Consider the following 23,564-nt stretch of genomic DNA (forward strand, 5'->3'; position numbering starts at 1 on the left):
TCCAAATCATCTTACAATGTTCCCTGACCAAGCAGCAATTAAATTCTGATTGACTTAATAATTTACTTGACAATGAAACTTTGTTCCCTAATAGAACCATAGAACACTACAGCACAGAAAACAGGCCATTCAGCCCTCCTAGTCTGTGCCGAAATATTATTCTGCTAGTCCCATTGACCTGCACCTAGTCCATAACCCTCCAGACCTCTCCCATCCATGTATCTATCTAATTTGTTCTTAAAACTTAAGAGTGAGCCCGCATTTACCACGTCAGATGGCAGCTCGTTCCACACTCTCACCATTCTCTGAGTGAAGAAGTTCCCCCTAATGTTCCCCCTAAACCTTTCCCCTTTCACCCTAAAGCCATGTCCTCTCGTGTTTATTTCTCCTTATCTAAGTGGAAAGAGCCTACTCGCACTTACTCTGTCTATACCCCTCATAATTTTGTAAACTTCTATCATATCTCCTCTCATTCTTCCACGCTCCAGGGAATAAAGTCTTAACCTGTTTAATCTTTCCCTGTAACTCAACTCCTTAAGACCCGGCAACATCCTAGTAAATCCTCTCTGCACTCTCTCAATCTTACTGATATCCTTCCTGTAGTTAGGTGACCAGAACTGCACACAATACTCCAAAGTTGGCCTCACCAATGTCTTATACAACCTCACCATAACATCCCAACTCCTATATTCAATACTTTGATTTATGAAGGCCAGTATGCCAAAAGCTTTCTTTACAACCCTGTCTACCTGTGACGCCACTTTCAGGGAACTATGTATCTGAACTCCCAGATCTCTTTGTTCCTCCGCTCTCGTCAGTGCCCTACCATTTACTGTGTATGTCCTACCTTGGTTTGACCTTCCAAAATGTAACACCTCACACTTTTCCACATTAAATTCCATCTGCTATTTTCTGGCCCATTTTTCCAGTTGGTCCAGATCTCTCTGCAAGCTTTGAAAGCCTTCCTCGCAGTCCACAACGCCTCCAATCTTAGTGTCATCAGCAAACTTGCTGATCCAATTCACCACATTATCATCCAAATCATTGATATGGACAACAAACAACAATGGTCTCAGCACAGATCCCTGAGGCACACCACTAGTCACAGACCTCCAGTCTGAGAAGCAATCATCCACTACCACTCTCTGTCTTCTCCCACACGGCCAATTTCAAATCCAGTTTACAACCTCTCCATGGATACCAAGCGTCTGAACCTTCTGAACTAACCTCCCATGTGGGACTTTGTGAAAGGCCTTACTAAAGTCCATGTAGACAACATCCAGAGCCTTTCCTTCATCTACTTTCTTGGTAACCTCCTCGAAAAACTCTACAAGGTTCGTTAAACACGACCTACCACGACAAAGCCATGCTGACTATCCTTAATCAGCCCTTGGCTGTCCAAATAATTATATATCCGATCTCTCAGAACACCTTCCAATAATTTACCTTCTACTGACGTCAGGCTCAGTGGCCTGTAATTACCTGGTTTGCTTTTGGAGCCTTTTTTAAACAACGGAACAACATGAGCTACCCTCCAATCCTCCAGCACCTCATCCATGGCTAAGGACATTTTAAATATTTCTGCCAGGGCCCCTGCAATTTCTACACTAGTCTCCCTCCAGGTCCGAGGGAATATCATGTCTGGCCCGGAGGATTTATCTACCTTTATTCGCTGTAAGGCAGCAAACACCTCCTCCTCTTTAATCTCTATATGTTCCATGAAACTACTTCCTTCCTTATACACTATGCCAGTTTCCTGAGTAAATACTGATGCAAAAATACTGTTTAAGATCTCCTCCAACTCGTGAGGCTCCACACATAGACGACCACTCTGTTCTTCAAGGGGACCAATTGTGTCCCTTACTATCCTTTTACTCTTAATATACTTGTAGAAACCCTTCGGGTTTACCTTCACATTATCTGCCAAAGCAACCTCATGTCTTCTTTTTGCCTTCCTGATTTCCTTTTTTAGTATTTTCTTACATTTTCTATACTCTACAAGTACCTCATTTGCTTCTTGTTGTCTATACCTGCTATACCCTCTCTCTTCTTCTTAACCAGATCGCCAATATCCCTTGAAAACCAAGGTTCCCTGTGCCTGTTAACTTGCCTTTAATCCTGACAGGAACATGCAAACTCTGCACTCTCAAAATTTCGCCTTTGAATGCCTTCCACTTACTGAACACATCCTTGCCAGAAAACAACTTATGCCAATCCATTCTTTCTAGATCCTTTCTCATTTCCACAAAATTGGCTTTTCTCCAATTTAGAATCTCAACTCGAGGACCAGACCTATCTTTATCCATAATTAGCTTAAAACTAACGACATTGTGGTCACTGGACCCAAAATGTTCGCCTACACATACTTCTGTCACCTGACCTGTCTGGTTCCCTAATAGGAGATCAAGTATTGCATCATATTGTAATAGGGACACAAATACACCTCAGCAGTGTAATTCTCTTACAAAACAACACATCAAAGTATGCTCCAAACCTCAGACTACTTGTGAGCAACATCAAAGGTGAACAGTTAGTAATTCATTAATTCATCAGCTTTGAAGAGTCATATGGACCTGAAACGTTAACTCTGTTTCCCTCTCCACAGATGCTGCCAGACCTGAGTTTTTCCAGCGTTTTCTGTTTTCATTTCAGATTCCCAGCATCCGCAGTATTTTGCTTTTATCTTAGTAATTCATCAATAATGCACTTAACACTATAGCACCTAGTTACTGGGAGACACTTCTTAAGGGAACCATTATACTATTGATACCGTTCCAAGGCTGTTGTTCACAAAGGGTAACATAGGGCAACCATCTGAGTTACACCATTGATTGTATATCATTCCATTGCCAGGGCACAGAGAGTGAAACCCACGCACACTACGGCAGGTTGTCTCATTGACATTTGAATGTCAGCTAAATATCATGATCAGAAAGCAGACTGTCCCATAATTATTTGGTACAAAACAAGGTTGAATTTAGGCTGTGCTGTTGACTAATAGCTTACAAATCCTAATCTGCCCTAGGGACATTTTGTATTATCACCATGTACAGATAAGAAATGTAAAATGTATCCTTCTTCATCAGCCCACTTGTTAGCTTGAAAGAATTACAGTAATAACTAATTTAAAATTATCAGTCTAGCTTGCAATGTAGCTCACTTATGCTTGCTAGAAATCATATATATTCATACTCAGGGACCTGTTCTCTGCAGGTGAAAGGAACCTTTCAGACATTGTGCTTTTGTTGAATAAAAAACGTTAGGGGACCAATCAGAGTCAACATGCCGACCAATCAGATCCCTTTTCTCATGCTGTATAAATTGGTGGTCCCTTTGAAATTTGGTATTCTTGCATCCGTCCTGATGAATGCAAGACAAAAAGCTTCGACAGCTGTTTCCAGCAATACTCAAGTTTTGTACTACCAAGAGACTATTAGACTGAAAGAGAGAGAAATCCAGATCTCTTCTGGAAAATTAAAATAGCTCATGCTAAAACTGTACAAAGTTGCAATCATTGTTAAAGTTACATGACGACAATTATAATAATTACTTAATATTAAGGTAAACTACATAATTATTATTCTGGTATCTGAGCTACAAGATCTGATTCTTAAACTCATACTTACTGAAAGAGTGTGCACAATAATCTGCTCTGGAGAAGATGGTGAGGTAAGGGTGACAGTTGGACTAGTTGTCAGTGTTATAGGAAGGCCTTGACTTGAGCTAGTCTGAATCAGGTAAGTTCCTGGTGTTCCTGTGGGTTGTAACCGGAAAGACTGGAAGGGAAAAAAATCAACAAAGTGAGTTTTCACATAAGGTAAGAATTCAACACTAATTTTGGATAAATAAAAACGCATCTTTTAGACAAATATAATTTGCAATTACATAGAAATTAAGACAAGGAAACAGGCTGTTTGGCTCAACTAGTCTGCTTTAGCGAAACCTGAATTTTTCCCACTTCCATTTTAGAATCTGTATCTCCCCTTTGTATTAATGGCCACCATGCAGTTGACCTTCAAGGTTCTATCATTGCTGTATTAAAATCCATGCTAGGAACAATGCAAGATAATTTTACAGTACTCCTGCTTGAAATTCACTCCCCATTTAACAATTCCTGATACCCAGTAGGCATTTTGGCTAATATTAGGTGGTAACCCACGTTTGATAACTTTGTTTAAAATCTTTAATACCTAAAACACTAGCTACTTATGGCTACTGCTGTGGACTATTATTGGACGATCAATTTTTTTCAGTTCTTAATTTTTCTGTCTCTTCAAAGTGCTGAATCTTGCTGAAATGCAGGTCCATGGGCAAAGGAAAACCCTTGGCCAACTATGACCTTAAACCACAAGGGCGAGCAGAGACTTCAGTACACAAAGCATCTCATGAGCGAAACTGGTTTCCATCAGCAGTGTGGAATAGGCTCGCTGTGAATAAGTAGCTGATTTTTTTTCAGCGTATATGATCTTCCTTCCTTTGAACAGAACAATAGCTCAAACTCTTTTTGGAGTCTCGTTTCCTAGCCTCAGTGACTGACTGTCTCAAATGCCTATGTGCTTCAGGTTCTTGGGGCTATCTTTCTCCCCCAGACTACATGTACCTATTTCTATCAAATCCTATTCATTCTCCCAAACCTTGAGCATTGAGTCTTAGTCCTAAGAGTATTGAGCCCTCACTAACCCATTGAGGAAGTTCCCAGATGAAACAGTAGCAAGTTTTTTGTGCATCAGCACTTTCACTTCAAATGGGGATTGTGTGTTGCCAAATCTATCAATGCGGCAAGGCAAGTTGCTAATGTTGTTTAAAAAAAACATATAAGTACTTGGCTTTGTAAATTAGGGGCATTGGATACAAACCAGGGAAGGATGTCATACCTTTACAAATCACTGGTTAGGCCTGAGCTGTACTCTGTACAAATCTGGGCACCATGCCTTAGAAAGGATGTTAAGGCCTCAGAGAGGGTGCAGAGGAGGTTCACCAGGATGGTACCAGGGATGAGGATGTTCATTTGTTATCCTTAGAGCATATTAGGTTAAGAGGAAGTCTAATAGGAAGTGGTTTTGATAGAGCAAGTAGGAGAAACTCTTTCTGGTGGCAAATGGGCTGGTAACTAGAGGTTACAGATTAAAATAATTGGCAAAAATGCTAGAGGGGAAATGAGGAGAGATTGTTTCACACAGAAGATTGGTAAGACCTGAAACACCAGAAAGGATGATGGAAGCAGATTCCATAGCGACTTCCAATAGACAATTGGACATGTACTTGAAGAGGATTAATTTTCAGGCTTATTGGGAAAAGGCTGGGATGTGGGACTAAATTGGACAATTCCTTCTGAGAGCTGGCAGTTGAGTGGAGTTTGTGCTGACTGTAATGTGAGCTGGTGGGGCAGCTAGAGACTCAGGTCTCAGATAAGCACTGAAGACTGTCAGGGACAAGAACATTCCTCCAAATTGTTGAAACAGAGGTCCAGAAAAGTCTCTGATAGAGCTCAGGTGATCATTGACACCTCCTCCATAACTGGGCTTTTTCTAATTGTTCATCCTCCTTTAGCTGCCAATTCTGTCCATCCCGGTTCTCTGAAGTTCTGTATTAATTTCTTTCTGGAGGTACAATTCTCCAGGCAGAGGTTGCTGTTCAAGACTTCACCCAAGAGGCAGTATCAATATACTATCTGACCCTGTGGCCATCACAGCGAAAAGTAATTGCTTCCTTGTTAATTGTATATTAATTGTTTAATTGTTTGCAGGTAGTGGGCATAAACAGACATTAAGTGGTATTTAATTCAGGGGCTGGCAAGCACCCACGTCACTCCTTTAGGGAAGACTGCCATATTAAGTGCCAAGCAGGCACCTAAGTGGCCAGTGGCACGCCTTTCCTGGGACCAAGTGCCTGGGGGCAGAAAACCCACCCTGCGAGGGCTGCTAGCCAGAGGCCTGCAGCACTCCATTCTGGGGAGGCGGTGGCTCAGTCACATTGTCAATGGACTAGTAATCCAGAGACCCAGGGTAATGGTCTGGTAACCCGGACTCAAATCCCACCACGTCAGATGGTGGAATTTGAATCCAATAAAAATCTCAAAGTAATAGTCTAGCGAAGACCATGAAGCCAATGCCAATTGTTGTAAAAATCCATCTGGTTCACTAATGTCCTATTGGGAAGGAAATTGGCCTACATGTGACTCCAGACCCACAGCAATGTGGTTGACTATTAAATGTCCTCTGAAATGGCCTTGCAAGCCACTCAGTTGTATCAAACCGCTACCAAGTCTATAAGGAGTGAAACTGGACCGACTAGTTGGTATCGACTTAGGCACTGGAAATGACAACGGCAAACTCAGCCCTGTCAACCTTGCAAAGTTCTCACCAAAGTCCCATCAGCAGGACAGACAGAGCAGAGGTGGCAGCATAGTGGTATACAGTTAGGAGGGAGTTCCCTTGGAAGCCTCAACATTGACTCCAGACCTTTTGAAGTCTCATGGCATCGGGTCAAACAAGGGCAAGGAAACCTCCTGCTGATTACCACAAACCGTCATCAATTAATCAGTACTCCTCCATGTTGAACACCACTTGGAGGAAGCACTGAGGGTGGTGAGGGTGCAGAATGTATTCTGGGTGGGGGACTTGGTGTCCATCACCAAGACAGGCTCGGTAGCACCATTACTAACCAAGCTGGCCGAGTCCTAAAGGACATAGCTGCTAGACTGGGTCTGTGGCAAGTAGTAAGGGAACCAACAAGAGGGAAAAACATACGATGTTAAATGGGATAAGTTTTGAACAGATCTAGCAACTCAAGACTGGGCATCCATGACATGCTGTGGGGCATCCATGACATGCTGTGGGGCATCAGCAGCAGCAGAATGATACTCAACCACAATCTGTAGCCTCATGGCTCTGCATATCCCCCATTCTACCATTACCATCAAGCCAAGGGATCAACCCTGGTTCAATGAGGAGGGCAGGAGGGCTTACCTAAAAATGAGGCATCAACCTGGTGAAGCTACACCTGAGGACTACTTGTGTGCCAAACAGCGTAAGCAGCAAACGATAGAGCTAAGTGATTCCATAAGTAATGGATCAGATATAAGCTCTGCAGTCCTGCTACATCCAGTTGTGAATGGTGGTGGACAATTAAACAACTCTCTGGAGGAGGAGGCTCCACAGATATCCCCCATCAACGATGGGGTAGCCCAGCACATCAGTGCAAAAGAAAATGTTGAAGCATTCGCAACAATCTTCAGTCAGAAGTGCCGAGTGGATGATCCGTCTCCTAGCTTCACAGATGCCAGTCTTCAGCCAATTCGATTCACTCCATTTGATACCAAGAAATAGCTGAAGGAATGGATACTGCAAAGGGCATGGGCCCTGGCAAAATTCCAGCAATAGTACTGAAGACTTTTGCTCCAGAACTTGCCTGCATCCCTAACCAAGTTGTTCCAGTACAACTGGAAAATTGCCAGATATGCCCTATACACAAATCCAACCTGGCCAATTATCACCCTATCAGTCTACTCTCAATCATCAGTAATGGAAGGGGTCATCAACAGTGCTATCAAGCGGCACTTGCTTAGCAATAACCTGCTCACTGATGCTCAGTTTGGGTTCCATCAGGATCTTTCAGCTCCTGACCTCATGACAGTCTTGGTTCAAACATGGACAAAAGAGCTGAACTCAAGGTGAAGTGATAGTGACTGCCCTTGACCTCAAGGCAGCATTTGACCAAGTGTGGTATCAAGGAGCCCTAGCAAAACTGGAATCAGGGGGAAAACTCTCCACTGATTGGAGCCATACCTAGCACAAAGGAAGATGGTTGTGGTTGTTTGAGGTCAATCATCTCAGTTCCAGGACATCACTGTAGAGTTCCTCAGGTAGTGTCCTAGGGCCAACCATCTTCAGCTGCTTCATCAATGACTTTCCTCCCATCATAAGGTCGTTGCTAAATGCACAGAAGTGGGCACGTTCGCTGATGATTGCACAATGTTCAGCACCATTCGTGGCTCCTCAGATACTGACGCAGTCCATGTCCAAATGCAACAAGAGCTGGACAATATTCAGGCTTGGGCTGACAAGTGGCAAGTAATATTCGCAACACTGGCACAAGTGCCAGGCAATGACCCATCTCCAACAAGAGAGAAGCTAACCATCGCCCCTTGACATTCAATGGTTTTACCATCGCTGAATCCCCCACTATCAACATCCTGAGAATTACAAAGACCAGAAACTGAACTGGACTAGCCAGATAAATACTGTGGCCACAAGAGCAGGTCAAAGGTTAGGAATCATGCAGTAAGTAACTCACCTGCTGACCCCCCAAAACCTGTCCAACATCTACAAGGCACAAGTGTGATGGAATACACTCCACTTGTCCGGATGAGTGCATCTTCCACAACACTCAAGAAGCTTGACACCATCCAGGACAAAGCAGCCTGCTTGATTGGCACCCCATCCACAAATATTTACTCCCCCCACCACCGATGCACAGTAGCAGCAGTGTGTACCGTCTACAAGATTCAGTGCAGGAACTCACCAAGGCTCTTTAAGCAGCATCTTCCAAACCCATGACCATCTAGAAGGACAAGGGCAGCACATGCACGGGAACATCATTACTTGGAAGTTCCCCTCCAAGCCACACACCATCCTGACTTGGAAATATATCGCCGTTCCTTCACTGTCGCTGGGTCAAAATCCTGGAACTCCCTCCCTAACAGCACTGTGGGTGTACCTGCACCACAATGAAAGCAGTGATTCAGGAAGGCAGCTCACCACCACCTTCTCAAGGGCAGTTAGGGATGGGCAATAAATGCTGGCCCAGCCAGAGATGCCCACATCCCACGAATGAATAAAAAATAACTTGCAAGCAGCATCACCAGGAGCAGAGGTAGCTGCTGGCAATGCGCCCACCAGAGATCCCAGGAGCAGCAGGAACCCAGAGCACAGGTGAGTGAGGGTGGGATGGGGGCCATGGGAAGGGTGTGTGGCTGGGTGGGGAAATGGGGGGCAGGTAGTTGGAAGAAAGAGTAAGGGGCGGCTCTCAGCAGACCGATGCCTTGCTGATTAAGGTCCCTCAATCAGGCACTGAGGGGCCTGACAGTGAGGGGACCCCCACCCATGAGCGGAGCCTGCAAGCAAATCCAACAGGATTTGCCTTTTGGACTCCCCACACAACTGCCCTGCCTGTTGTTAGCTGAATACCAGTGGTGACATGAGGCCCTTAAGTGGTCATTAATTGCCCACATAAGGGCCTCAATTGGCATCGGGGTGCGACAGCCATCTACAAGCTTTCCCGACACAGACTTAATTGGGGCAGAGGTGGAAAGGTGAAGGACCCCCCATCCTGCACCCTCTAGCCCAATTAAATACTCTCCCTGCCTCCAAACTTACCTCGGGGGACGGCATTTAATCGGGCTAGAGGCCCACAGACTGAAACTATATTTGTTGAGTTAGGAGGTTTATGCTTGTAATGTGTAACTCTGTAAATAAATGCTTATAAAAGTGTTAAAACTTCTCCAACTGACTTTCTGGAACACCCAACATGCACTTCCAGCAAGGATAACAATTAGGCGCAAGGAGCCTGGCTGATTCTCTCTGCCCTAACCTCAGGTGCCATTTTAGTTAAGATCAACTATTACTGGCAGGTCAATTTTTAATCCAGCCACTTCACTTGCCATCTAATTTGTGAACCATAACTCTTTTATTTTTTGTTGGAAGTCTCCCATGAAACCATCTCTCATCCATTAGATTGGTTCTCGTTAACAATCCTGGGCAAGTATAGAGGTCATTGTGACGTGACACTATAGGTGTAGTTCCTGTTGATTTGCTTTACTTACAGGTAGGAATTCGAACCTCTGTAGAGTCCCTGCATTCAGCGTTATTGTCTCACAATCTGTACTGCTCCCACAAGAATCACCTGATGCTGTATAAAAATTCATACTTAATTGAGCTATTGCAAACATATTGCATTCTCATACAAAAAAAAATGCTTCTCTAGGATATACTGTTGTATTATTTGAGAGCTGTAAAAGTGACTATTTGGACACTTTAAATCTTGTATCTGGTGGGCAGGCACTAAATGGATCTGGATGCCCTGGTACGTGAATCACAAATAGTTAGGTAAGCAAGTGATCAGGAAGGCAAATGGAATGTTGCCATTTATTGCAAGGGGAATAGAATATAAAAATAGGGAAGTTTTACTGCAGCTGTACAGGGCTTTGGTGAGACCACATCTGGAATACTGTTTCTAGTTTTGGTCTCCTTATTTGAAAAAAGATATTATTGCATAAGGAGCAGTTCAGAGAGATTCATTTGACTCATTCTTAGGATGAGGGGCTTATCTTATAAAGAAATGTTGGACAGGTTGGGTCTATACCCACTGGAATTAAGAAAAATGAGAGAAAGGTCATCTTATTGAAACACATTAGTCGCTGAAGGGACTTGATAGGGTAAATACCGGGTGGATGTTTCCACTTGTGAGGCAGACTAGAACTAGGTCACGCAGTTTAAAAATGAGAGGTCTCCGTTTTAAGACCGAAATCAGGAGAATTTTTTTCTCAAAGAGGATGGTTAGTATGTGGAACAAGGCTGGGTCATTGAACTTATTCAAGGCAGAGCTGGACAGATTTTTGATCGACAAGAAAGTTAAAGATTTTGGGAGGCAGACAGACAAGTGGGGTTGAGAACACAGCCAGATGAGCCATAATCTTACTGAATGGCAGAGCAGGGTCAAAGAGCTGAATGGTCTACTCCTGCTCCTAAGTCCTATGTGCCTGAAGCATGTGCCTCTAATTTTGTATTAATTTCAAAGAGGCCAGGAAACAGCTTGTGTGGGAAATGTGTGAGCGCTTAATAACTGCTTGGAAATGAAAAGTGTGTTGTTCCTCAGCGCTAATATCTCTCAAAGTTCATGAACACTTAAGCATAAAGAGTGACAGCTTAGTACTGTATGGCACTACAGATTGATGCTCTAGCTCGTGGTAATTGCCCAACACTCCAAATTATTGATTGCAAAATTGTTGGAGAGCACAGAGAGTTGGACTTTGTCTCTCTTACAACTTCTTAGTAGCTGGTTTTGGAGTTGCCCACACACAGAACCAAGAAGCAGCAAGTGAACTATTCACCTGCAGAAAGAGATAGTGTACAGAAGAAGGGAAGAAATAAAAAGATTGCCTTAATTTGAAAAGAAAAGATAGCATATTTGCTAACAGTCAGGCTATTCAAGTGAGCACTTGTAATTTAAATTGGAGACTTTGTATTCCAGGATCTCACCATTCCATAGTGATCACTCATGTGATATTTCCAGAATTTACTGGATTCAGGAACGGTCCTGTCAGATTGGAACTTGGTAAACTTTACTTCACTTTTCAAGAAAGGAGGGAGAGAGAAAACAGGAAACTACAGGCCAGTTAGCCTAACATCAGTTGTTGGGAAAATACTGGAATCTATTATTAAGGAAGTGTTAACAATGCACTTAGGATAGCACAGTATGATCAGGACAAGTCAACATGGTTTTATTAAAGGGAAATCCTATTTAACAAATTTATTGGAGATTTTTGAGGATGTAACTAGTAAGATAGATAAAGGGGAACCAGTTGATGTAGTATACACCCGGATTTCCAAAAGGCTTTCGATAAGATGCCATGAAAGTGATTAATAGGCAAGATAAGTGCACATGGAGCGTAAGTAATAAATTGGCATGAATAGAAGATTAGTTAACAGATAGGAAACAAAGAGTGGGCATAAATGCAACTTTTTCAAGTTGGCAGGCAGTGAATAGTGGACTACCACAAGGGTCAGTGTCAGGGCCTCAGCTATTTACAATCTATATTAATAACTTAGATGAAGTGACAGAGAGTAATGTATCTAAATTTGCTGATGCTACAAAGCTAGGTGGAAAGGTAAGCTGTGGGGAGGACACAGAGAGGCTGAGAAGAGATATAGACAGGTTAAGTGAGTGGGCAACAAGATGGCAGATGGATTACAATGTAGGGAAGTGTTAAATTATTCATTTTTGTAGATGAGCTGAATACTTCTTAAAAGGTGAACAACTTGTAAGTGTCAATTTTCAGAGAGACTTGAGTGTGCTTGAACAAGGAATGCAAAAATCTAACATACGGGTACAGCAAGCAATTAGGAAGACAAATGGTATGTTGGCCTTTACTGGAAAGGGATTGGAGTACAGGAATAAAGAAGTCCTTTCAGAGTTGTACAGGGTTTTGATAAGACTACATCTGGAGTAGTGGTCTCCACATTTAAAAGATATACTTGTATTGGAGGCGGTACAGTGAAGGTTCACTAAATTGGTCCTGGGGATGAGGCAGTTGTCCTATGATGACAGGCTGCACAAATTCGATCTATTTTCTCTGGAGTTTAGAAGAGTGAGAGGCGATCTCATTGAAACATACAAGATTTTGAAGGGGCTTGAAAGGGTAGACTCTGATTGTTTCTGCTGGTTGGGGAATCTAAAACACGGGGGCACAGTCTCAGGATAAGGGACCAATCATTTAGGACTGAGATGAGGGGAAATTACTTCACTCAAAGGGTTGTGAATCTTTGGAGTTCTCTACCCCAGAGGGTTATGGATGCTCCATCGTTGAATACATTTAAGGCTGGAATGGACAGATTTTTGGTCTCTCAGGGAATTAAGGGATATGGGGAGCGGACAGGAAACTGGAGTTGAAGCCCAAGATCACCGACGGTCGTATTGAATGGTGGAGCAGGCTTGATGGGCCGTATGGTCTACCCCTGCTCCTATTGTGTTCTTACGACCGTTCGCATATAACATCAAGTGTGAATATGAACTAATGACAGAAAAGAGCGGAAGGAAACAGTGAGCCTTGAAAAAACGAGTTTCATGTTTTGGATCTGAACAACTGATTTTAAACCCATCTTTCCAGATGCTGATTGACTATATCCAGTTTTTTTTTTAACTTCAGGCTTCAGCATCTGTTTCTGTTATGTGCTTATAATGTATACTTGTTATGCTACATTTGGGAAATAATTTTGCTATTAACTGATAGCAACACAATGTTATAAGCATCAACTGAAGAAGCATTGCTATATAACTGCTGTATTTCAAAGACATACCAACATGAGTGATTTGCACAGGAATCTGCAGAGCGGCTACTGGACTGTTGGAGACACTGCTGTTTTCCTCCACTTGAGCTAACCGAACCCGCAGATGCTGGACAGAGGATGAATTTGAATTGTGTGAACTTGATCCAGTTTGACATTCAGATAATTGGTGCACTGGGACATGTGGTTGCTTTAGGCTCTCTACCAATTGTCTCAAACTCTCTACCAATTCTGCCATTGAAAAACAAAGGGGGAAAAGAAAAGTACCAGTAGAACTGGAGCACTGGCAATAATAATTTCATTATACAAATGAAAATGTGGATTATGTGTTCTGCAAATTCAGATTGTCATTACCAATATAAGTATCTATAAATCGATTAAGTTGACCGATATCTGAAATATATAAAACACTATCGGATAAAATGTATAAAACGCTGGTTAGGCCACAGCTAGAGTATTGTGTGCTGTTCTGGAATCCTCATTATAGGAAGGATATGATTGCACTAGAGAGAGTGCAGTGGAGATTTACCAGGATGTTGCCTGGGCTGGAGAGCTTTAGTTATGAGGAGAGATTGGATAGACTGGGGTTATTTTCCCTGGAGCAAGGGAGATTGAGGGGGGACATGATTGAGGTGTATAAAATTATGAGGGGCATAGATAGGGTAGACAGGAAGGAACTTATCCCCTTGATGGAAGGATCAATAACCAGGGGGCATAGATTTAAGGTAAGGGGCAGGAGGTTTAGAGGGGATATGGGGAAGAATTTTTTCACCCAAAGGGTTGTGGGAATCTGGAACTCACTGCCTGAAAGGATGGTAGAGGCTGAAACCCTCATAACATTTAAGAAGTATCTGGATGTGCACTTGCGATGCCATGGCGTACAAGGCTATGGGTCTAGTGCTGGAAAATGGGATTAGAATAGTTAGGTTCTTGTTTGACTGGTGCAGACTCAATGGGCCGAAGGGCCTTTTTCTGTGCTGTAGACCTTTATGACTCTATATAAGATACTAAGTCAAAAGTTAAAAGTTATTGAATGGAGCAACAAAAACATTTATTCATTCATGGGATGTGGGCATCGCTGACTAGGCCAGCATTTCTTGCCCATCCCTAATTGCCCTTGTGAAGGTGGTGGTGAGCTGCTTTCTTGAACCACTGCAGTCCACGTAGGTACACCCACAGTGCTGTTAGGGAGTTCCAGGATTTTGACCCAGTGTCAGTGAAGGAACAGCGAGATATTTCCAAGTCAGGATGTTGAGTGGCTTGGAGGGGAACTTCCAGGTGGTGATGTTCCCATTTACTGTTGCCCATTCTTCTAGATCAGGCTTGTCCAACCCGCAGACATGGGCTGAAGCCCCTCCGTGTGGCCCCAGGAATGATTGTTGAAAAACTGTAAGAAAGCTCAGTGCGTTTGAAGGTTTCTTCAGGGGCCTGCTCCTCCAATCACAGCCTGTTTCTCTTACGCTCCCATGTTAGGCTCATTATTGAGCCTATCAGCATCAAACATGGGAGAGAAACAGGCTGTGATTGGAGGAGCAGCGTACACTGGCAACTGGGAGCATTTGAAGATAGAGAGAGACACTTTGGATTGCACGTTCACCATGCTTTCCCGTGGCTGCCTATGTCTGGCCCAGCTGCGGTCGCTATCTCCCAGCTGTGGCTGCTTTCCTCCAGCTGCCAGTGTTCTGGCCTGGCTGCTTTCCCCTGGGACCCCCCGAGGATCCCCCTGTGTACCCCGGCTCTCGGCCCTCCCCTCGGCAGGGATACGAGTTTGGGCGCCACTGGGCCTCAGGCCTCTCTCCACCTCTCATCGTGCTCACCCCAGCCAGAAGCGGATTTTGTGATGAATGGCGAGTGAATGTGCGGATGAGTAAGCGAGAGTGAATGTGCAGATGAGTGTGTGTGGGTGAGCAAACAAGAAGGCTGGTGAGTGAGCTAATGAGAGGGCGGGTGGGTGAGCGAGAGGCGGGCGAGCGAGGACAGGCAGGCGGGCGAGCGAGAGGGTGGGCGAGCAAGAGGGAGGGTGGGCGAGCAAGAGGGTGGGCGGGCGGGCGAGCGAGAGGGCAGGCAGGCGGGTGGGCGGGCGAGAGGGCAGGCGGGCGAGAGGGCGGGCGGGCGAGCGAGAGGGCAGGCGGGCGGGCGAGAGCGTGGGCAGGTGAGTGAGAGGGCTGGCGAGCGAGTGAGAGGGCGGGTGGGCGAGCGAGAGGGCGAGCGAGAGCGTGGGCGGGTGACTGAGAGGACTGGCGAGCGAGCGAGAGGGCGGGTGGGCGAGCGAGAGGGTGGGCGGGCGGGTGAGAGGGCAGGCGGGCGAGAGGGCGGGCCGGCGAGCGAGAGGGCAGGCGGGCGGGCGAGCGAGAGCGTGGGCAGGTGAGTGAGAGGGCTGGCGAGCGAGTGAGAGGGCGGGTGGGCGAGCGAGAGGGCGAGCGAGAGCGTGGGCGGGTGACTGAGAGGGCTGGCGAGCGAGCGAGAGGGCGGGTGGGCGAGCGAGCGAGAGGGTGGGCGGGCGGGTGAGCGAGAAGGCAGGCGGGCGAGAGAGAGGGCGCGGGCGAGAGAGAGGGCGCGGGCGAGAGAGAGGGCGCGGGCGAGAGAGAGGGCGCGGGCGAGAGAGAGGGCGCGGGCGAGAGAGAGGGCGGGCGAGTGAGAGGGCGGGCGAGCGAGAGGGCGGGCGAGCGAGAGGGCAGGCGAGCGAGAGGGCGGGCGAGGGAGAGGGCTGGCGAGCGAGAGGGCGGGCGAGGGAGAGGGCTGGCGAGCGAGAGGGTGGGCGAGCAAAAGGGCGGGTGAGCGAGCGAGAGGGAGGGCGGGCAAGAGGGCAGGCGGGCAAGAGGGCGGGCGGGCGAGCAAGGGGGCAGGCGGGCGAGAGGGCGGGCGGGCGAGCGAGAGGGCAGGCGGGCGAGAGAGAGGGAGGGCGGGCGAGAGAGAGAGGGAGGGCGGGCGAGAGGGCTGGCGAGCGAGAGGGTGGGCGGGCACAAGGAGGCCGAGCACAAGGGCAGGCAGGCGTGAGGGCGGTTGTGAGAGCAGATGAATGGGTGGGAGGGCAGGTGAGGGCTGATGTGTGAGTGAGGGTAAGTGAGTGAGGGAGGGCAGTGTGTGTGTCTGGCTCACTCCCAGTCGCAGGGTTCTCATTCACCCAAACTCTCACCCTTTCACACTCGAATGGTTGTCTTTATTTATTACTCATTGTTTATTTACCAAGCTATAATTGTGATTTTTTTTGTTCAGCAAGTTGCTTCTAATCAGACGTCAGCTTTTTAAAAAAAAAATTCATGTTTAATGTTGCACCAAACCTCATCTTGCTGAAATCTGCTCATTACTACCCCCCCACCTCATGCATGAGAAAAATTGAAATGCGACTCCCAGTGAGAAAAAGGTTGGACGAGCCTGTTCTAGAAGGTAGTGATCATGGGTTTGGAAGGAGCTGTTGAAGGAGCCTTGGTGAATTTCTGCAGTGCATCTTGTAGATGGTATACGCTGCTGCTACTGCGTGTTGGTGGTGGGGGGAGTGAGTGTGGGTGGATGGGGTGCCAGTCAAGCAGCTGCTTTGTCCTGGATGGTGTCCAGCTTCTCGAATGATGTTGGAGCTGCACTCATCCGGGCATGATGATCTCTTTATTATACAGATAAATGGTCAATTTTTCTGGGAGAAATTTAGTAAGATTTGAAGACAAAACGTGGACAAGTTTTGTATTCCCTGCATCTGACTGAAAAGCAGGAAATAAGAAGAAATGTACCATATAACATAGACATGGCTTAATCTTCATCACTGATTGAAAACTATACAACCTTCCAAAATAAAGGATTTAACTAAGAATACACGTTGACCCATTACAGAACTGAATAAGTTAAGCATATGAAATCTGTGTTTAATCGAATACGACTATTGTTAGTTAGAAATCAGGTAGAACCTGGCATCCAAAAAATAACTTTTAGCAAATGCAGCCTGCGCCATAAAACTTCTTTTGCTGTTATTTGCAGCTAACATCCTGAAATGATTTGTTTTTACAGAACATTTTAATACGTTGTGAAGCTGATCAGAGTGGTATTTGGGGATATTATTGTATATTATTGTACCTGCAAACGTCAAATCTTTATGGTTCGTAACCTGCCGTTTGATGGTCCACCATTTACTTCTCAGCCACTGGGGAGAGCGGACACTACTCCAACCTTCCGCCATGATGTCCCAGTTAATTTCACTTTCATCCTCTGCATTGAGTTCTGCGATTCTGCACCAAATAATTTAAATATCACATTATTAGATACAACTATTTATAAAGATTCAGAATGTCGGCAAATCTGAGCAGTGCTTGAGGGCTCCACAGAATTCACCAACTATATAATTTTTATTAGCCTTAGGCTGGGATTTTCCAGCCCTGTTGCGGCAGGGCCCACGTGGGAGACTTGTCAGCCTAACCAAAAGTCCACTGACTTTCAGCAGGACCAGACAAGCTCAGCAATGGGATGGGTTGGAAAATCCCGCCTTTGGGTTCCTATAATTGACAGACTTTTAAAAATCATCTTAATCTTCTTCCAATTTTAAGCCTGTAGCATCCTGCACTGTGTAACATGCTCAGCTATTAGCCAACTCCAAGCGCCACCGATTAAGCAAAATCACTAGCTTTGTTTGATTGGGCTAATTTGCTGGTTTTCAGTCACACTCCTGGACAGTGACTTTAATGATAAAGGCAATTGATTGGACAATAGAATCTTTTAAATATTGATAATCAATTGGTTAGTTCCTTGTAATTTCTTTAGTAATTATTCCTAAATCATTTTGAATCATTTGCAGGGAGGTGATAGCATAGTGGTATTGTAGCTGCACTAGTAATCCAGAGACCCAGTGTAATGCTCTGTCGAATCCTGCGTGGCAGATGGTGGAATTTGAATTCAGTAAAAATCTGGATCAGATCTAAACTCTGCAGTTCTGCCACATCCAGTCGTGAATGGTGGTGGACAATTAAACAGCTCATTGGACAAGGAATCTCCACAAATATCCCCATCCTGAATGATAGAGGAGCCCAGCACATCAGTGCAAAAGATAAGGCTGAAGCACTTGCAACAACCTTCAGCCAGAAGTGTCGAGTGGATGATCCATCTCGGCCTCCTCCGGAGGTCCCCAGCATCACAGATGCCAGTCTTCAGCCAATTCGATTCACTCCAGGTGATATCAAGAAACAGCTGAAGGCAGTGGATACTGCAAAGGCTATGGGCTCTGACAATATTCTAGCAATAGTACTGAAGACTTGCTGCGCCCTAGCTAAGCTGTTCCAGTAAAGCTACAATATTGGCATCTACCTGGCTATCTGGAAAATTGCCCAGGTATGTCCTGTACACAAAAATCAGGACAAATCCAACCTAGCCAATTACTGCCACATCAGTCCACTCTCAATCATCAGTAAAGTAATGGAAGGGGTCATTAACAGTGCTATCAAGCGGCATTTGCTTAGCAATAACCTGCTCACTGACGCCCAGTTTGGATTCCGCCAGGGCCACTCAACTCCTGACCTCATTACAGCCTTGGTTCAAACATGGACAAAAGAGCTGAACTCCAGAGGTGAGGTGGGAGTGACTGCCCTTGACATCAGTGCAGCATTTGACCGAGTGTAGCATCAAGGAGCCCTAGCAAAACTGGAGTCAATGAGAATTAGGGGGAAAACTCTCCGCTGGTTGGGGTCATACCTAGCACAAAGGAAGATGGTTGTGGTTGTTGGAGGTCAATCATCTCAGCTCCAGGACATCACTAAAGGAGCTCCTCAGGGTAATGTATTTGGCCCAACCATCTTCAGCTGCTTTATCAGTGACCTTCCTTCCACCATAAGGTCAGAAGTGGGGATGTTCACTGATGTCCAGCACTATTCCTCAGATACTGAAGCAGTCCATGTCCAAATGCAGCAAGACCTGGACCATATCCAGGCTTGGGCTGACGAGTGGCAAGTAACATTCGCGCCATACAAGTGTCAGGCGATGATTATCTCCAACAAGAGAGAATCCAACCATCGCCACTTGATGTTCAATGGCATTACCATCACTGATTCCCCCACTATCAACATCCTGGGGGGGGTTACCATTGACCGGAAACTGAACTGGACTAGCCATATAAATACAAGAGCAAGTCAGAGGCAGGGAATTCTGTGGCGAGTAAATCACCCCTTGACTCCCCAAAGCCTGCCAACCATCTACAAGGCACAAGTCAGGTGTGTGATGGAATACTCCCCACTTGCCTGGATGAGTGCAGCTCCCACACTCAAGAAGCTTGACACCATCCAGGACAAAGCAGCCCTGCTGGGGTTGGGACCACATCCTCAAACATTCACTTCCTTCACCACCAACGCAAAGTAGCAGCAGTGTGTACCATCTAAAAGATGTGGTGCAGGAATTCACCAAGTCTCCTTCGACAGCACCTTCTAAACCCACGAGCACTACGATCTAGAAGGACAGTAGATAAATGAGATCACCACCACCTGGAAGATCCCCTCCAAGCCGCTCACCAACCTGACTTGGAAATATATCGCCATTCCTTCACTGTTGCTGGGTCAAAATCCTGGAGTTCCCTTCCTAACAGCACTGTGGGTGTACCTACACCACATGGACTGCATTAGTTCAAGAAGACAGCTCAACACCACCTTCTCAAGGGCAACAAGGGATGGGCAATAAATGCTGGCCCAGCCAGTGAAGCCCACATCCCGTGAGTGAATTTTAAAAAAATTCTTTAAACAACTTTGTTCTACTTCACGTGTGGTATGGCATCAATGCACTAATCCATTGTAACAACTAGATTATTACAACACAGTAGGCCTTTGACCAATTGTGTCTATGCTAGTTCATTATAGAGTAATCCAAAATTAATCCCACTCTCTCTTCTATCTTCCTCTGTTTCAAATATTCATCCACTTTTTCCTTAAGTGTAATTGTCCGAGAGAATGCATTCATGCATTGGGCCCCGTATCTCAGGAAGGATGTGCTGGCCCTGGAGGGGGTCCAGAGGAGGTTCACGAGTATGATCCCAGGAATGAAAGGCTTAACATATGAGGAACGTTTGAGGACTCTGGGTCTATACTCGATGGAGTTTAGAAGGATGAGGGGGGAATCTGATTGAAACTTACAGAATACTGAAAGGCCTGGATAGAGTGGACGTGGGGAAGATGTTTCCATTAGTAGGAGAGACTAGGACCCGAGGGCACAGCCTCAGAGTAAAGGGAAGACCTTTTAGAGCAGAGATGAGGAGAAACTTTTTTAGCCAGCGAGTGGTGAATCTATGGAATTCATTGCCACAGAGGGCTGTGGAGGCTAGGTCATTGAGTGTATTTAAGACCGAGATAGATAGGTTCTTGATTGGTAAGGGGATTAAAGGTTACGGGGAGAAGGCGGGAGAATGGGGTTGAGAAACTTATCAGCCATGATTGAATGGCGGAGCAGACTCGATGGGCCGAATGGCCTAATTTCTGCTCCTGTGTCTTATGGTCTTATGCCCCGTGAATCTTGAACTCAAAGAAATTAATTGAACCCTAAGAAGAAAGACCTGACTTACAATGAATAAAGCTGCTATTATTACTTGCCTTAGGTCACTGAATTGGTGCTTTGTTAAATTTGTAAACTTTGCAAAATGTACTTTCTGTGGGATTTTTGTAGCTGCTACTTCGAAGCAGGTTGCTTGCTTTCTTCCTGGAACTAGCACTGTTTTGACGGCTGAATTAACATACCTTAAAATTAGGTTTATTTCATCGTCTTTGCTCCATTCTGTCCCTCCACTCTGCTTCCAGTTGAGGTAATTGAGCCATTTGGAACGGCATTGCTTCTCTGAACGAGTGCCCACCCGTTCAGCCACCGCAGCCCAAGAGACACCCTGAGTGACGATATCACCAGGATCCGTGGCAGTTAATTCATGGACCACCTCTGCTAGTCGTCTTTCTTCTTCTACCGTCCATTTACCTGGAACAGGAGATGTGACAAAACGTTGGTGCAATTTGAGCAACCAGGACTCACTGAACATTAGCTGTTGAAGTCCCTTCACACGGTAGGACAGAAGCGAGAAAAGAAGGTGAGGGATACATTCATAGTGCCTTGGAAACTATAGAATTGGACTTACTTTAAAATAATCCCAATTTTCTCGGAAGAATATTTAAGATCAAACATTCTGGGATAAAAATTACTATTGCAAGATGCTCTGAGAGAGAAATTTGGTGCTCCAAAGTGGTGGGGTTGGGGTAATTCTTCAATATTGCCACACTTCATCTCAGCCACACCACAGAGAGGCCAGAGCATGGTTAAGCACGCACCAAAGGAAAGGTGGAATACATTTAGGGACAACTCAGCAAATAAAACTGATGTTACTCAAGGTACTCACACAAACTCCTCACCAACTAGTTTAGGAACAAAATTGGCAGAAGTCTGAGAGCAGACACTTGCCATCCCTCTCAACCAGGAACTAATGCTCGGGGAACCAAATAAAGAGAAATTTTAAATGACAGAAAGCAGCTCCACAAAGTTAAACTAGAGAATAAGCACGATCTGTTTCATTTATAACTGCAACGGTGGTTTTATGGTGACTTGATTACATTACAGCCTAGTCCAAATTTTAAATTAAATATTCCTACATTTAAATTAAGCAATGCAAATAACACATCCAAGTAGGAATTTGGAGCTAAAATTGCTGAATTATTTGTTAATCTGAATTCACAACATTGTATTAAAAATAGACTGTATCAGCTTTGAGCAAGAGGCATTTTTTTTTAAAAGAGTGACAATGATCAACAATGGTAATGACAAGCATTATCAGATATGAAATAAATGGGGGAGATCTGTTAAAACTGTTAGCTTTAAACATTCTTGGCAATTTCTAGAGTGACAATGATCAACAATGGTAATGACAAGCATTATCAGATATGAAATAAATGGGGGAGATCTGTTAAAACTGTTAGCTTTAAACATTCTTGGCAATTTCTAGGCTTCCATTCATTCTAGCTAATTTGTGTCTGATAATGCTTGTCTGCTGTTCCTGATCACTTTCACTCTTTTAAAAAAAATCTCAAGAATTCTTATTCTAAATATGCCATTTAATTAAATCATCATAAAACCACAATTATGCATGATTTCAAACATTCTGCAACAGCAAATTTGTAACAGGTTTTTCCTGCCCATTTTAAAACTGATGTGGGAAGGATCTTTAGGTCAAGTGCTATTGTAATTAATTGCAAAGCACCAGTTAAACAGTCAGATGAAGCATTCAGGAATGAAGCGCCCCAAAGTGTCAGGCTAATACATCACTTAGTCAGCGCAATCACCCCGCTGAAATGGAACAGGCACTGCAGGAGAGATTGCAGTGAAAAAGCCAAGGTTTTCATTTGAAGACAAACGGCTGAAAATTTGCTTTTCACGTTCTACGTTTTTGGATGTTTCCTCCAAAAATCTTTTGTAAGCGGTAATGGTGCACTGTGCCTCCAATTTATCCAATTCACTCAAATAACCAGTTCCGTTTAAAGAGCTGAAGAAACTGAAAAGTTGGGTGCAAATCTCTTCCTCATGCGTGTTTTATGTACCTTAACATGAGGGCAATGATTTGGGCACTAGCATAACAAAGCAGCTTTACTGCTGTAAAATACAATGGGATTTACACAGTGGAATTTGAAATAATATAAAATGTATATTGCTGCTGGTTTTACCAGTGTTGCAAGTGTCTTTCATCAGTCTGCATCGATCTTTTACTGAGGAAGCACTCCTTCCCAGAGCTGCCCCTATCGTTGCCCAATCATTACCATGCTTAGATCGTAACCTAAATATTAGGCAAAATACATGTTAAACATATCTTTACTTTGCAGGTAAGATTAAGCAATATATAAATCCACTACTAACATTTCAACACCAGCTTCTTGAGAGTCATAACATCTATGAAATATTATTTGATATTTTAAACTATGAATGATAACTTTCTTATTTGATGAAGTTGTGAGGAATCTCGGTAATTATTTTAATAAACTGAATTGCAATTAATGATAATTATAGCTCAATACATGAAAACAGTGTCATTTTGTTCATAGTAAACATTATAAAGATCCCCAAAAACACTGAAGTATAGAGTTACTGATGAAAAATAATCCAATGTTTAATCACATAGTCAGAAATAATAGAATATCAAATTACAATTTTTTAAATGTTAAAGTTTTTATTTTCATCTCAACCAAAGTCATCAACCAATTTGATTCTTAACACCTTCCCAAACTGTCCTCAGAGAAAACACAAAGCCAGAGTTGTTTCATTTCCAACATTGATACTGTCAGCTGTTTTTTGCACAGCATACATACAATGTGTTTGGCAAGTGATAGGGTCCAGAAGTTCTCAGCTCATGCTGAAATATTCAGTTTCCACAGCTTAGCTGTTCAGTTCATGTTTAGTGTGTGTAGCTGGCTGATGCATCATGCCCATATGGTCTCATGAAAATGCCAGTCATGGTTTGGTTGGTAGCACTCTCACCCCTGAGTCAGGAGGTTATGTGCTTAAGTCCCATGCCAGGGG

At 44.4% G+C, this 23,564-nt stretch overlaps 1 protein-coding gene across 4 annotated transcripts in view; it reads right to left on the bottom strand.

Moving 5' to 3' along the window:
• dmtf1 (cyclin D binding myb-like transcription factor 1) overlaps positions 1 to 23,564 on the bottom strand; it is a 55,666-nt gene that overhangs the window by 9,330 nt on the left and 22,772 nt on the right. For 3 of the 4 annotated variants that reach the window (XR_005944787.1, XM_041202640.1, XM_041202642.1), the window contains 6 exons: positions 22,715 to 22,824; positions 20,756 to 20,984; positions 17,130 to 17,281; positions 13,077 to 13,295; positions 9,824 to 9,909; positions 3,627 to 3,776 (listed from right to left, as the gene is read on the bottom strand). Coding sequence is in view for 3 of the 4 variants with exons in the window: in XM_041202640.1 (XP_041058574.1) it covers positions 3,627 to 3,776; positions 9,824 to 9,909; positions 13,077 to 13,295; positions 17,130 to 17,281; positions 20,756 to 20,984; positions 22,715 to 22,824 (946 nt within the window). In the remaining variant the exon portion in view is untranslated. The remainder of the gene's footprint in view (positions 1 to 3,626; positions 3,777 to 9,823; positions 9,910 to 13,076; positions 13,296 to 17,129; positions 17,282 to 20,755; positions 20,985 to 22,714; positions 22,825 to 23,564) is intronic. The other variant, XM_041202641.1, reaches the window with a different exon arrangement.

The sequence above is a fragment of the Carcharodon carcharias genome, chromosome 13 (assembly GCF_017639515.1).
Source record: "Carcharodon carcharias isolate sCarCar2 chromosome 13, sCarCar2.pri, whole genome shotgun sequence".
Lineage (NCBI taxonomy): Eukaryota > Metazoa > Chordata > Chondrichthyes > Lamniformes > Lamnidae > Carcharodon > Carcharodon carcharias.